The sequence below is a fragment of the Berghia stephanieae genome, chromosome 9, assembly GCF_034508935.2.
Source record: "Berghia stephanieae isolate SIO BIC M18660-M18661 chromosome 9, UCSD_Bste_1.3, whole genome shotgun sequence".
NCBI classification, from domain to species: domain Eukaryota; kingdom Metazoa; phylum Mollusca; class Gastropoda; order Nudibranchia; family Aeolidiidae; genus Berghia; species Berghia stephanieae.
This window is the reverse complement of record NC_088368.1, coordinates 47127622-47142841: the sequence shown is the minus strand read 5'-3', so window position 1 is coordinate 47142841 and position 15220 is coordinate 47127622. Positions and strand designations below refer to the sequence as shown.

General features: G+C 41.3%; 1 protein-coding gene across 1 annotated transcript in view; it reads left to right on the top strand.

The window, feature by feature from the left end:
• The window catches only part of LOC144979266 (uncharacterized), a 75121-nt gene extending 62417 nt beyond the window's left edge, over positions 1–12704 (top strand). The window contains exons 3-5 of the mRNA XM_078925880.1: positions 7848–7972; positions 9961–10105; positions 12562–12704. Coding sequence (XP_078782006.1) covers positions 7848–7972; positions 9961–10105; positions 12562–12704 — 413 coding nt within the window. The remainder of the gene's footprint in view (positions 1–7847; positions 7973–9960; positions 10106–12561) is intronic.
• The last annotated feature ends 2516 nt before the right edge of the window (positions 12705–15220 follow it).

Here is a 15220-nt window from a genome sequence, read left to right as displayed (position 1 = left end):
TCTTCTTCTTCTTCTTCTTCTTCTTCTTCTTCTTCTTCTTCTTCTTCTTCTTCTTCTTCTTCTTCTTCTTCTTCTTCTTCTTCTTCTTCTCTCTTCTTCTTCTTCTTCTTCTTCTTCTTCTTCTTCTTCTTCTTCTTCTTCTTCTTCTTCTTCTTCTTCTTCTTCTTCTTCTTCTTCTTCTTTCTTCTCTTTTCTTCATCTCTCTATCTTCTCTTCTTCTTCTTCTTCTTCTTCATCTATCTTCTCTTCTCTTTCTTCTTCTACTTATCTTCTTCTTCATTCTTTTCTTCTCTTTATCTTCTATCTTTTCTTCTTCTTCTTCTTCTTTTAATTTCTTCTTTTATTCTTTTCTCAAATCTCTACTATTAATTAAAAAAACCACAATAAAAAAGATTACATTAACTACTAAAACCACTATCACCAGATTAAAAAGTGACGTTGTGAACTCTAGCAATCGCGTGAAGGCATGTTGGCAACCGTTTTCAGCCACTTCAGCTGGGAGGCTTTTCCATAGTCGGCAGTGGAAGGGAAAAACGAATACAGATGGGCGTCTGTTTTTGATGTTGGGATGGTTACTCTTGCTGTGTGTCCCCTCGTATTTCTTATGCTGATATCTTTGATGTCGTTTGGAAGTTTAAGGCACGAAATTTTGTAGTAGATCTTCGACTAATCCGTAATTTGAAATGGCTTGACATGGTGCCAAACACTGAACGTTGGACAAGAACAAGCCAAGAGCAAATGGATATCAGGGTCAGACACAGACCGTGACGATGGTTTTGCCACATCCTTCGGAAGGAGTCCTGGAACTTCCTTTTATGACGTCAAAAATATCGATGACGTCACATTATCTAGTCTGATGTTTTTATTATTGCTAGATCCAAGTCGATTTAATTATTTATTTCGGCCATTTTGGAATGACGTCACTTCCTGTTATCAACACACTTCAATGACGTCATGTCATTTTTGTTTACAGCGTGCGGCCATGTGGTCTAGTGGTATAACACTTTCGGATCGGAAGGTCCTGGGTTCCAGCCTCGCTCGGCTCATAGTTGAGTCTTGGAAAAGGCTCTTTACTCACATTCTCTCATCGGACTCAGATGCAAAATGAATACCTGGCCGTTAACATCGTTGTCTCTGACGGAAAACAAAATTCTAATATCGCCTAAGTGGCGTCATGTCACGTCCTACATGTCCAGTGTTGCTGTTGGTCAGGGACCCTTTGTAAAGCGCTTTGAGCACGTTTAGTTTTTATTGCGCTATATAAAAGCTCATTTTTAAAACCTCTAATACATACAGACGCCAATTTAATTACTTCCCTTCTTCCTGACCGTATTGGAATGACATCAGTTCCTGTCTGAGATGTTTGAATTGAACGTACTTCCTGTCGGCCATATTATTGGTATGACGTCATCTCATGATGGTCCGGGATTATCGGAAATCGGGTTTAGAACCACGTCTGTTACTATTTCTTATTGCAGTAGCCCATCTAATAAATAGGGAATGAGATTAGCGGAAGAGTAGCGTCCCTTGATTGGACGTCACCCATAGTCTGTGACGTCACCGGCGGAAAAGTTATTAGAGAGAGAACGTCATGTTGGTTGTGCGCATGCGTCTCTCGTCCTCGCTTCCGGTGAAAGCGGCTTGAGACACTTCAAAACCAAATTGACGTTCTCTCTGTAAGGTGACGTCCAATCAAGGGACGCGACTCTTCCGCTAATCTCATTCCCTATAGAGAGTTGAGTGTCATTTCCGATGACGCCATCGTTTCATGGGGACCATCACATTATTATAGCACCCACAAAATGGCTGACGTCAGAGATGTCAACCCTATCAATATGGGCCCCATTCAGTAAGTATTGCGGCTATGTGGTCTAGTTGTATGACACTCGTTTTCAGATCGGAAGGTCCTGGGTTCGAGCCTCGCTCGCTCAATGCATAGTTGAGTCCTTGGAAAAGGCCATTTGCTCACATTCTGTCACCGTACTCGGGTGTAAAATCAGTACATGGCCGGTTACAGCGTTGTCTCTGTCCGGAAAAAAAATATTGTAATATCGCTTAACAGGCGTCATGTCTCGTCCTACATGTTACGCGTTGCTGTTGGTCAGGGAATCCTTGTAAAGCGTTTTGAGCACGTTTAGTGGATTTTGCGCTATGTACGTTATATCCGGCTGACGGGCGTTGTGAGTATTTTACACTAAACGCACAGCATCAATACAAATTGAGAACTAGGCCACGTCATCAACATTGGCACGGACACATTTATTATTGTTGTTTGATGTAACGTTATGGCCATCAATATGCTATTCCCCCCCCCCCCGCAACTCTCCCCGCCCCCCAACCCCTCTCCCTCCACCCTACCCCCCACCTCTTCCCACCCTTTTAAGCTTACTTACGAATCCCCCCCCCCCCCCCCCCCCTCACAAACTACGCTAACCCACCTCTTATCTCATCATTTTAAGCTTACTTTACGACTACAACCCCCCCCCACCCCCTTACCCCTATCCCCCACCCTCCCTCCTCTCCCTCACACCCCAACCCCTCCCCCCAATCCCTACTACATCGTAACTACTGCCACCACTACCCATCACCGGAAGTGGTTCTCACCGCGACACGCCATATTAGTTTATGATTGATTAGGGAATACCTCATTGGCCAATACGTCATCGGACAGCTCTGCCTTGCACACAAAATGCCAAAAACGCATTTTCTTGAAAATATATTATATTTTGGCCATAAATTTTTAATATCAAATTTACGACAGATCGATTTAGAAATAAACGCCAAATTTTTTATGATAATTCTTACGGCTAACATTTCTTTGATCTCCTGTTAAAGATTTTAATACTGCGATAATTATGTATCTTAATCATTCGATTTTATGGGTGGGTTGAATTTTATGGCCAAAATATTTTTTGAAAATGGCGTTTTGTCGGTTTATGTCATAATTGGTCAAGTGATGAGACCAGATCAATATTAATATCACCCCCCCCCTCCCCTCCCCTTCCCATTTCCCCCTTCTTCCCATTATCCCTCCTCCTCCCCACTCCCCCGCCCCCTCCTCCTCCCCACTCCCCCCCCTCCACCCCTCCCCCTCCCTCCTCCCTCCCCCCTCTCCCCCCACTCCCCCCCTCCTCCCCACTCTCCCCCCTCCTCCTCCTCCCCACTCACCCCCTCCTCCTCCTCCCCATTCCCCCCCCCTCCCCACTCCCCCTCCTCCTCCCCACCCCCCCCCACTCCCCTCCTCCTCCCCCCTCCCCTCCCCACTCCCCCCCCTCCCCCCCCACCTCCCCACTCCCCCCCCCCCTCCCTCCTCCTCCCCACCTCCTCCCTCCCCTCCCTCCCCACCCCCCCTCCCTCCTCCTCCCCACCCCCCCTCCTCCTCCTCCCCCCCCCCTCCTCCTCCTCCCCACTCCCCCTCCTCCTCATCCCCACTCCCCCTCCTCTCTCCTCCCCACCCCCTCCTCCTCCCCCACTCCCCCCTCCTCCCCACTCCCCCTCCTCCTCCCCACTCCCCCTCCTCCTCCTCCCCCTCCTCCTCCTCCCCCACTCCCCCTCCCCTCCTCCCCCACTCCCCCCCTCCTCCTCCCCACTCCCCGCCTCCTCCTCCCCACTCCCCCTACTCCTCCCGACTCCCCCCCTCCTCCTCCCCACTCCCCCCTCCTCCTCCCCACTTCCCCCTCCTCCTCTCCACTCCCCCATCCTCCTCCCCACTCCCCCCCCCCCCCCCACCTTTTCCAACTCAATGATTAATACTGTTAAGGTAATTGTTCTTTCAATAATTTTCGTTATATTGGGCTGGCTGATGTTGTGATTATTTCTTCCAAGCACATAGTATCAATTAGAGCCACTCTCTCGCGGCCAAGTTCGAGTCCCCATAATAGCCGCCGCAAAGTTTGAATTATTCTATATTGTCTTCCGCCACTTTCCTACTCACTTCCGGTCTTGTCATTTGAATTGATTCCCATTATGTGATTGGATTACCGACTGGTTTCAGAGCTCGGGCAATAGGCTTCAACAGCCGTGACGTCACTTCCCTCGTAATGACGCATAGTAACTTAGTAACTGGTTCTACTCTATCGTAAAAATGGCGGACGTCCTGAAGAATAACTTCTCCGACGAGCATAAAAGTGTATCCAGAGGAGAAAAACATAAATCATAAATATTATAAAAAAAAACATTTATTTATTTTTTGCTATCCGCGTTTATGATTAATTCTCACTAAACTGTATTAACCAGACTATGAACGATCAAGGTTACACAAAGTTTTGTGTGTTGGTCCGTTATACTTCCGGAAAGTAATGTTTTGAGCTTCTGAGTCAAGCGCATTCTATCTATATAGTGCAATGTTAATAATAGTGCTCAAAGCGCTTTTAAAAAAAGGGGGGACCTTGACCAACAGCAATACATAACATGTAGAAAAAGACATGACGCCTGTTAGGCGATGATATTGTATTTTTTTCCCGACCGAGTCACCGCTGTTAACGACTAGGGATCTATTTTACAACTGAGTACAGTGAGATAATGTGAATATAGAACATTTCCAATGACTCAACTATGCGCCGACTGAGACAAAAACCCAGGATCTTCCGATCCGAAAGCGCTTTCGGAGATTCTGGGTTCGAGCCTCGCTTGGCGTATTATTGAGTCCTTGTGAAAGTCTCTTTATTCAAATTATCTCATCGTACTCAGGTGTAAAATAGATACCTAATCGTTAACAGCGGTGACTCGGTCGGGAAAAAAATACAATATCATCGCCTAACGGGCGTCATGTCCCGTCCTACATGTTAAATGTTGCTGTTGGTCAGGGACCCCTTGTAAATCGCTTAAGATTGATATAGATAGTATGCGCTTGGCTAAGAAGCTCACAACATTGCCATCCGGAAGTATAACGGACCAACACACAAAACTGTGTGTAACCTTGATCGTTTATAGTCTGGTTGATACAGTTAAGTGAGAATTACTCATAAAAATATATGACAAAAAACAATAACAAAGACCTGAGTGACGTCAACTTCGTTCTATCTATTTCTAATGATTGCTGCACTTCTTCACACCCGAGTTTGGGTAGTTCGAAGTTGACGTCACTCAGGTCTTCGTTATTGTTATTTTTTAATTTGCCATCCGCGTTTATGAGTAATTCTCACTAAACTGTATTAACCAGACTATAAACGATCATGGTTACATATAGATAGTATGCGTTTCGCTAAGAAGCTCACAACATTGCCATCCGGAAGTTCTGGAGGAGATTGAGGAGTCTCACAATAGGATACAATAGTCTGATGTCACGTCCGCCCAGAAACCAGCAACTTGGTTCTAAGCAAAAAAAAAAATCGGTACTTTTATCCTTCATGATGACTAGAAGTTTTTCACATTATGTCAAGTGATCAGAATGTATAAAAGTCAAAACATGATTAAATTTATAATGTTTTTTTCTCCTCTGGATACACTTTTACGCTCGTCGGAGAAATCTTTCATAAGGGCGTCCGCCATTGTTCCGATAGTTTAGAACCAGTTACTAAGTTACTATACATTATTACGAGGGAAATGACGTCACGACTATTGAAGCCTATTACAAATTTCTTCCAAAACGTAATGAAAACAACAGTCAAATTCTCACAAAAGTTAGGGTTTTTTTTCTTGTTTTCGTCTTCTTTTAAAAAAAAAAATATTAAAAGTGAAATTGGACCTGTAACCTCTATGGTTAAAAGGATGCCGTATGGCTCAGTGCTTTTGTCTTTGCTTTGTACCCAAAAGGTACCGTGTTCGAATACCCGCTGCGCTGTGCTCAATTTGCGGCGCTGCACAGCGGCTGACGCCTGGGTTATTCCAGTCTTCCCTTGGAATAGACCCTAGAGACAAATTTCCCCGAAGGGAATTTATTGTATTTTATTTATTTACAATAGGTTTAATTTTGTTAAATACTTTTATAAGCTACAAAATACCGTTTCATCCATGTTGAAATATGTGACCCCTCGCCTCAAAACGGTATTATATCGGGATAAGTAAGATGTTATTAAGTCAAATTAAATTTAAACTGGTCAACAATTGTAATGATCGCTAATTAGCACAATAAAATATAATAATAATAATAATAATAATAATAATAATAATAATAATAATAATAATAATAATAATAATAATAATAATAAAAATAATAATAAAATAATAATAATAATAATAATATAATAATAAAATAAAATAATAATAATAAAATAATAATAATAATAACAATAATAATAATAATAATAATAATAATAATAATAATAATAAAATAATAATAATAATAATAATAATAATAATAATAATAATAATAATAATAATAATAATAATAATAATAATAATAATAATAATAATAATAATAATAATAATAATAATAATAATAATAATAATAATAATACACATTTATACAGCGCTCAATCTCGTGTAAAACACAAGCTTTGGGCACTTTACAATATAAATATCAATTTTAAATGAAAAAAAAATCAAATAATAATAATAATTCATAGCCAAATCAAGGATTCATAGTCAATAAAAACAAATACAGTAAAAATGTGTCTTGAGATTCTTTTTAAAGGCAGGTAAAGACTTACACTCCCTCAGACCACGTGGTAGTTCATTCCAAATCTTGGGGCCGAAACAAGCAAACGATCTATCACCAAATTTTGTAGCATATAGCATTCATTCTCCACAATAAAGTATAAATACTCAACACAACTATAATTTTTCTGGCTATAAATTCAATGTTCAGCATCTTAAGAGTCTGGCCCTCACTCAATTTTCGGCGGTGCACAGCGGCTGACGCCTGGGTTATTCCAGTTTTCCCTTGGAATAATAGACCATAAAATGGCAAATTTCCCCTCTAGGATGAATAAAGGGCATTTTAAAAATGTTATTTATTTTTTTTTTTAGGTTTTAATCCTCTTCGGGCCTTGAGGCATATCTGGCATACACCAGACATCCTCCTCGGGCCTTGAGGCACATCGGGCATCCACCAGACATCCTCCTCGGGCCTTGAGGCACATAGGGCATCCACCAGACATCTCCATTTTTTTTTTGCGATCGGCTACTTTTGCGGTGGCTGTATTCCAGGACAGCCACCGCAAAAGTAGCCGACACGCTGGCTTGGCGTTGGGCTATTCTTGACCCTCTCAGTTGAGGGACCCCGGACACCACACGGGGTAGGACAGGCCTGCTTCCTTTCATTTTTTCTCCATGGTCCTTCGCCAGGTTTCTTTGGGTCTTCCCCGCTTTCTCTTCCCGTCTGCTGTCCAGTACAAGGCTGTCTTGGGAAGTGACCCTTCTCCCATTCTGGCCACATGACCCAGCCAAGCCACCTTCTTCTGTTTATTTGGCGTTCAATGCTAGCGCAGTCCGCTTTCTCTAATATCATCATCATCATCATCATCATCATCATCATCATCATCATCATCATCATCATCATCATCATCGTCATTGCCTTTTTCATCCTGGGTCAGGGTATAGGCCACAGACAAACAGTTTTCATTCCTCTCTCATCATTGCCTTTTTCACCCTGGGTCAGAGTATAGGCCACAGACAAACAGTTTCCATCCTTCTCTATCCCGAGCTAACTTTTTATTATCTCATTCCAGGTCTTACCATTTCTCTGTATATCAGCTTCTTTAATTCTTCTCCATGTTAGCAGAGTCCTTTCGGCTTTGTCTGTTGTCCTTCATAAATTCTGTAATTCCTGAAACTCTTCAATCGCGCAAGCTACAGATCCACTGTTTTAGAATAGCTTTAATTTAGCTAAATACTTTTATGAGCTACAAATTACCTGGCCACCATTTCATCCATGTTGAAATCTTTGTTTCCGGTCCAATTTTCAGACGACCTCGTCAACAACGTGTTCCAGATGATGGATGAAAAGAACCTGGACTGCGAAGTGGTTGGAGGGGGAATTCTCGAACACGAGCCTGCCAAGAAAACCATCAAGATTTCTGGTCGGTCCCCGGTAGGTAGATATCTGGATTGGTAGGATTGGTGATTGATTGTTACGTTCTTTGATGGGTCTGAGTTAGATGCTGCGGAAAGCACTTTGACTTGTATTAGTGAGCTATTCAAATGGTGATCATAAACATTGTTAGTATATCTTTTAAACTATTTAAACTGACAAAAATATGAAAAATGGATGATGATGATGATGATGATGGTGATGATGATGATGATGAAGAAGAAGAAGAAGAAGAAGAAGAAGAAGAAGAAGAAGAAGAAGATGATGATGATGATGATGATGATGATGATGATGATGTCGATGAGATGATGATAATGATGTTGAAGACGACGACGACGATATTATAATGGCGATGGGATCTTCACTTCCCACAATGCCCATGTTGAAATGATACCCGACGGAGTGTCCAATTTACGTCTTGTTTATAATAATATCAGCCAGCACGTACACCTTCCCAGCGTCCCCTTGGGGTGTCCTGGCTTGTGTATTGACAACCTACACCTGGTGTAAACAGAGTCGTGTGGAGTAACGAACGCTCGCCGTTGTGGTGAGAGGGGAAACCATGTCAGTCATTATACATGGGACGGGCCCTAACCGTAATCTGGTGAAAAAGGTACTACTGTAGATAGCTCATACAGTAGGGTCGCGATCTCCCCGGCCAGGCGGAGTTGTCTTACCTGTAAGGTCGCGGATTCGAGCCCCCGTCGCCGCCGCAAAGTTTTTATTCTCTTTTGACTTCTGGTACTTTCCTACTCACGTCAATCAATATATTATAACCTATTATGATTGGTAACATATCTCTCTCTCTCTCTCCCCCCCCCCCCCCCCCCCTCTACCCTCCCATCCTTTCCACCCTCCTCATCCACCTCCCTACATCTTCACCCACGTCCCATCCTTCCACCACCGCTCCATCCTTCCACCACCGCTCCCATCCTTCCATCCACCGCTCCCATCCTTCCACCCACCGCTCCCATCCTTCCATCCACCGCTCCCATCCTTCCATCCACCGCTCCCATCCTTCCATCACCACTCCCATCCTTCCATCCACCGCTCCCATCCTTCCATCCACCGCTCCCATCCTTCCATCCACCGCTCCCATCCTTCCACCACCGCTCCCATCCTTCCATCCCACCGCTCCCATCCTTCCACCTCCACCTCTCCCATCCTTCCATCCACCGCTCCCATCCTTCCATCCACCGCTCCCATCCTTCCACCCACCGCTCCCATCCTTCCACCCACCGCTCCCATCCTTCCACCCACCGCTCCCATCCTTCCACCCACCGCTCCCATCCTTCCACCCACCGCTCCCATCCTTCCACCCACCGCTCCCATCCTTCCATCCACCGCTCCCATCCTTCCATCACCGCTCCATCCTTCCATCACCGCTCCCATCCTTCCACCTACCGCTCCCATCCTTCCACCACCGCTCCCATCCTTCCACCCACCGCTCCCATCCTTCCACCACCGCTCCATCCTTCCACCCACCATCCATCCTTCCATCCACCGCTCCCATCCTTCCATCCACCGCTCCCATCCTTCCATCCACCGCTCCCATCCTTCCACCACCGCTCCCATCCTTCCAACCACCGCTCCCATCCTTCCACCACCGCTCCCATCCTTCCATCCACCGCTCCCATCCTTCCATCCACCGCTCCCATCCTTCCACCCACCCCTCCCATCCTTCCACCCACCGCTCCCATCCTTCCACCCCGTCCATCTTCCATCCTTCCACCACCGCTCCCATCCTTCCATCCACCGCTCCCATCCTTCCATCCACCGCTCCCATTCCTTCCATCACCTCCATCCTTCCCCACCTTTCCATCCTTCCACCACCCTCCATCATTCCGCCCCATCCCATCCTTCCACCACCACCCCTCCACCGTCCCTTCTTCCACCACCCCCCTCCTCCACCCCCGCACATCCCTCCATTGCCACATCGCCATCCTACCATTCCATCACCCAAGCTCTATTACTCCTCAAGTACAAAGACTACCAACACATCACCTTCCAAAACGACAGCTACTGATGACGTAGTACACACCAAGCACATCTCCACGTCATTGAACACATTCATGAGTAGATCTTGGACTTCCGTGTATTCCCACTACCCATATCGAGACTCCAAATATTTGAGTAAATTGTTGTAATATTTGACACAAACAAAACTGAGTAGAACAGCTTCAAAATAGAAATAAAAAAAAACAAAACAAAACAAAACAAAAGAAAACAAAATACGGAACGTTTCGAGCTCAAATCCCATCTTCAGCCAACAACAAAAAACTATGATGCAAACCATTTCGCTGTCGTAGATCGTTTATTTTCAGTAATTTATTTAAGTTTCCATTATTTTGTTGTTGTTGTTGTTGTTGTTGTTATTGATATTATTTTTGTTGTTGGCTGAAGAAGGGTTTTGAGTCCGAAATGTTCTGTATAACGGTACTTTGGTCTTTTCTGAAGTTGGTGTATTCATTTTTGTTTATTACTTTTAACAGTCCACAGCTTCTATCAGATGTGTTTGACGTGTGTTCTACACAGTAACATTATAATGTGTCTTTGACGTGTGTTCTACACAGTAACATTATAATGTGTCTTTGACGTGTGTTCTACACAGTAACATTATAATATGACTTTGACGTGTGTTCTACACAGTAACATTATAATGTGTTGTTTTGGGGACCCCCCCCCCCCATTTGCCCGTAGATATTGTCAAGCCTTGTGCCGACAAAATTTCCAATTTCTTCCACGTGTTTATAGACAAATCGACGATTGTGGATCTGGGATGTTTTTTCAGAAAAAAAGAGAAAAATCAGAATTAAAAAAATTGTCCAATTTGACGCTTAAACATAAACCATTTAAAAAGAACTTAAACATAAAAATGTATTTCATGTGTTTTGTCGTTGGCTGGGGAAGGGTTTTGAGCTTAAAATGTCCCGTGATTGGAAGTCTAATCTTTTTCAGCTTAATTATACAATTTTACATTATATAATGTATTTCATTTATTCATTATACTTTATGGTTGGCTGAAAAAGCATTTTGATCCGGAAACGTTCCGTGTTTGGTATTTTCGTTCTGTTTAGAAGCTGTTATACTGTGTTTGTTTTGTTTATTACTTTTTACAGTCCATAGCTTCTCTAGCAGCTTAGATTGACTTTTGACTTGTTTTGGATTAAATTTCTCATATCATCTTTTTCCTTTGAATCTATGTGTTAGATATCTCCTAATCGTTGGTTCTTTATAAAATGTTGTAAATATTCTCTTCCGATGAGATTTGACATTTTAAAGAATAGTCCTTCAGAGTCATTAGGATCATGGAGTCGGAGTTTATCCCAGTATCTATAACGTAAAACGGACAATAGCAATGTCTTGCTATCCTGTGGATAGGACGCTAGTCTATCGCAACGTACTTTCCGCCAAATCTAACAGACTCAGCTACCCATTCACTGCTGGGTGGACAGGGATGGTCAGAAAAAAATCTCGACTGCACTCGGGATCGATTTTGGTAACTTTGCGTGTGGAGCGAGTGCTCTATCAACTGAGTTATCGGGACCCCTATATTTGACAATACATTCATACATTGTATACTCCTATTATATAGCCTTGATTAGTGAGGGATAAAAATGCGCTATAGATAGTTTGAATTTGACGTCACTCAGGTTTTTGTTGTTTTTTTTTGTCATCCACGTTTATGAGTAACTCTCACTAAACTGTATTAACAAGACTATAAACGTTCAAGGTTACACAGAGTTTTGTGTGTTGGTCCGTTATACTTCCGGATGGCAATGTCGTGAGCGTCTTAGCAAAGCGCATACTATCTATTGATGTCTGAGAAACTCACAACAATACCATCCGGAAGTATAACGAACAAACACACAAAACTATGTGTAATCTTGAACGTTTATAATCTGGTGAATACAGTTTAGGAGAATTACTCATAAACGCGGATGGCAAAATACAATAACAAAGACCTAAGTGACGTCAGCTTCATTCTATCTATAGCTATACATAGACGTACCTAGTCATTGCCCCTCCCCTCCCCCTCCCCCTCCCCCTCCCCCCCCCCCTTTATCTACAGTACTTTGAAAAAACAACCAAAAACATGTATCCAAAAATTTGGCCAGAAAACTCGGCCTCCAAACACCGATCTATTCAAATCCCCGTCAACTTGTCCAAAAGCTTTGATACCCGAGATACCAAGAAAGACTTCGCGAAGTCCCAGGTTTGGTGGTCATTTTACTCGATCGATATTTGGAGGACGAGTATCATGGCCAAATTTTAATTACGTGTCTTTTTGTTTTTGTTTTTGTTTTTGTTTGTTTCGTACGTAATTTATTTCTTTATTTATTTATTACTCCAGTTTGATACGAGTTCAAAAACAATATTGTATTTTATCTTTTCATGATATTTTGTCCAAAGACAATAATATTGTATTTTATCTTTTCATGATATTTTGTCCAAAGACAACACTATTGTATTTTATCTTTTCATGACATTTTGTCCAAAGACAATAATATTGTATTTTATCTTTTCATGATATTTTGTCCAAAGACAACACTATTGTATTTTATCTTTTCATGACATTTTGTCCAAAGACAAAAATATTGTATTTTATCTTTTCATGACATTTTGTCAACGACTGGTTCGTTGTATTATCTACGCCAATTATCACGACAAGAATGTGGAAGACACCAACAGTAACAGTCTCACGGGCTGGAAGTTACACCTCGTTGTATAGCCTTGAGCAAGGCACCTCGCCTTAGCTCACTTTGCGGCGCTGCACTGCGGTTATTCCAGTCTTCCCTTGGAATAGACCCTATAGACAAATTTCCCCTTGGGGATTAATAAAGGGAATTTATTTATTTATTTTATTTATTTATGTCGGGTACGAAGCAAAGACCTTACCGCCGAGCCACGCTTCCCCTAAATACACCAAGACCACACAACGAGGCGGGGAGTCGAACTCGGTACCTTTCGGGTACGAAGCAAAGACCTTACCGCCGAGCCACGCTTCCCCTACTTACACCAAGACCACACAACGAGGCGGGGAGTCGAACTCGGTACCTTTCGGGTACGAAGCAAAGACCTTACCGCTGAGCCACGCTTCCCCTTCTTACACCAAGGCCACACAACAAGGCGGGGAGTCGAACTCGGTACCTTTTGGGTACGAAGCAAAGACCTTACCGCTGAGCCACACTGTCCTCCGTTATCTGTCTCCGTTCACGAAATGGAAGCGTTGAATCCATAAGACTGTTGTGATTGTCTGGGTGTCAATAGAAACAATGTCTGTTTGTTTGTTTGTTTGTTTTCTGTTTATCTTGATATTATTGGCAATTAAATTTGATAATGGACGAATGATTTTAGAAATCTGTCATTGGTTTTTGTGTTTGATCTGATGTTGTTGTTGATGATGTTGTTGGTGATGATGATGTCGACGATGGTAATGGTGGTGATGGTGGTGATGATGGTGGTGGTGATGATAATGGTGGTGATGATGATGGTGGTGATGATGGTGGTGATGATGGTGGTGATGGTGATGATGATGGTGGTGATGGTGATGGTGATGATGATGGTGGTGATGATGATGGTGATGATGATGATGGTGGTGATTATGATGTCGGTGATGATGGTGGTGGTGATGGTGGTGATGATGGTGGTGGTGATGGTGGTGGTGATGGTGACGATGATGATGGTGGTGATGATGGTGATGATGATGATGTCGGTGATGATGGTGGCGGTGATTGTGGAGATGATGGTGGTAATGATGGTGGTGGTGATGGTGGTGATGATGGTGGTGGTGATGATGTCGGTGATGCTGATGATAATGATGATGACGATGATGGTGGTGATGGTGATGACGATGATTACTATGATGATGATGATGATGATGATGATGATGATGATGATGATGATGATGATGATGATGATGATGATGATGATAATTATGATGATGATGATGACTGACCAAAAAATGACGTCAAAATTCCAGTCTAAAAGAAAACAAATCGTGAGTTGTATTCAATAGTTCAACCAAAGGAATCACTTGTTTCCTTGAGCTCTACTCACGACAACTCACTAGACGCTGCACAAAACTAAAAAAAGACGTCATACTTAAGTCCTGGAGGGTTCTCCGATAAGGCTATATCATTATTATGGCGACGCTCTGCTTCCGTCAATAGAAAGTATGCGCTTGGCTAAGAAGCTCATAGCATTGCCATCCGCAAGTATAACGGACCAACACACAAAACTGTGTGTATCCATGAACGTTTATAGTCGGGTTAATACAGTTCAGTGAGCATTATTCATAAACGCGGATGTCTCGTCCTACATGTTACGAGTTGCCCCTGGCGAGAGAGCCTCCCTTAGTAAAGCGTTTTGATGCCTTTAGAAGATGTTGCTCTATAATTGTTTTTAAAAGCTCTTTTTCTATATCTACTAGCAACTTTGATTTCAAAGGCAATGTTTATAATGCGTTTTTATGCTTGAAGGGGTCAACATATTATGCGCCCAGAGCCTCCAACCAGGGGGATAGGTTGCGCAATATTATTATTATTATTATTACTATTATTATTATTATTATTATTATTATTATTATATTATTATTATTATTATTATTATTATTATTATTATAATTATTATTATTTATTATATATAATAATTAATATAATAATAATAATATATAATTATTAATTATATATTATTATACTATTATTATTATTATTATTATTATTATTATTATATATTATTATTATTATTATTATTATATATTATTATTATTATATAATTATAATAATTATTTATTATTATTAAATTTAATAATATATATTATTATTATTATTAATTACTATTATTATTATTATTATTATTACTATTATTATTACTATTATACTATTACTATTAATTATTATTATTATTATTATTTTATTATTATTATTATTATTATTATTATTATTATTATTATTATTATAATTATATATTATTATTATTACTATTATATTATAATTATTATTATTATTATTATTATTATTATTATTATTATTATTATTATTATTACTATTATTATTATTATTATTATTATTATTATATTAGCGCAGAGATTGAAAGAATACGGATCAGATAGAATATAAATGAACTATTATTGGACATTAAACACTTCGTCGGTAAACTAAACAATAAACGTTGATTTCATACTTGTTAATTGATGATGTTATCTATTTAACCAGTTAGAGGCTTTTTTGTGTTTTTTTATTGTAG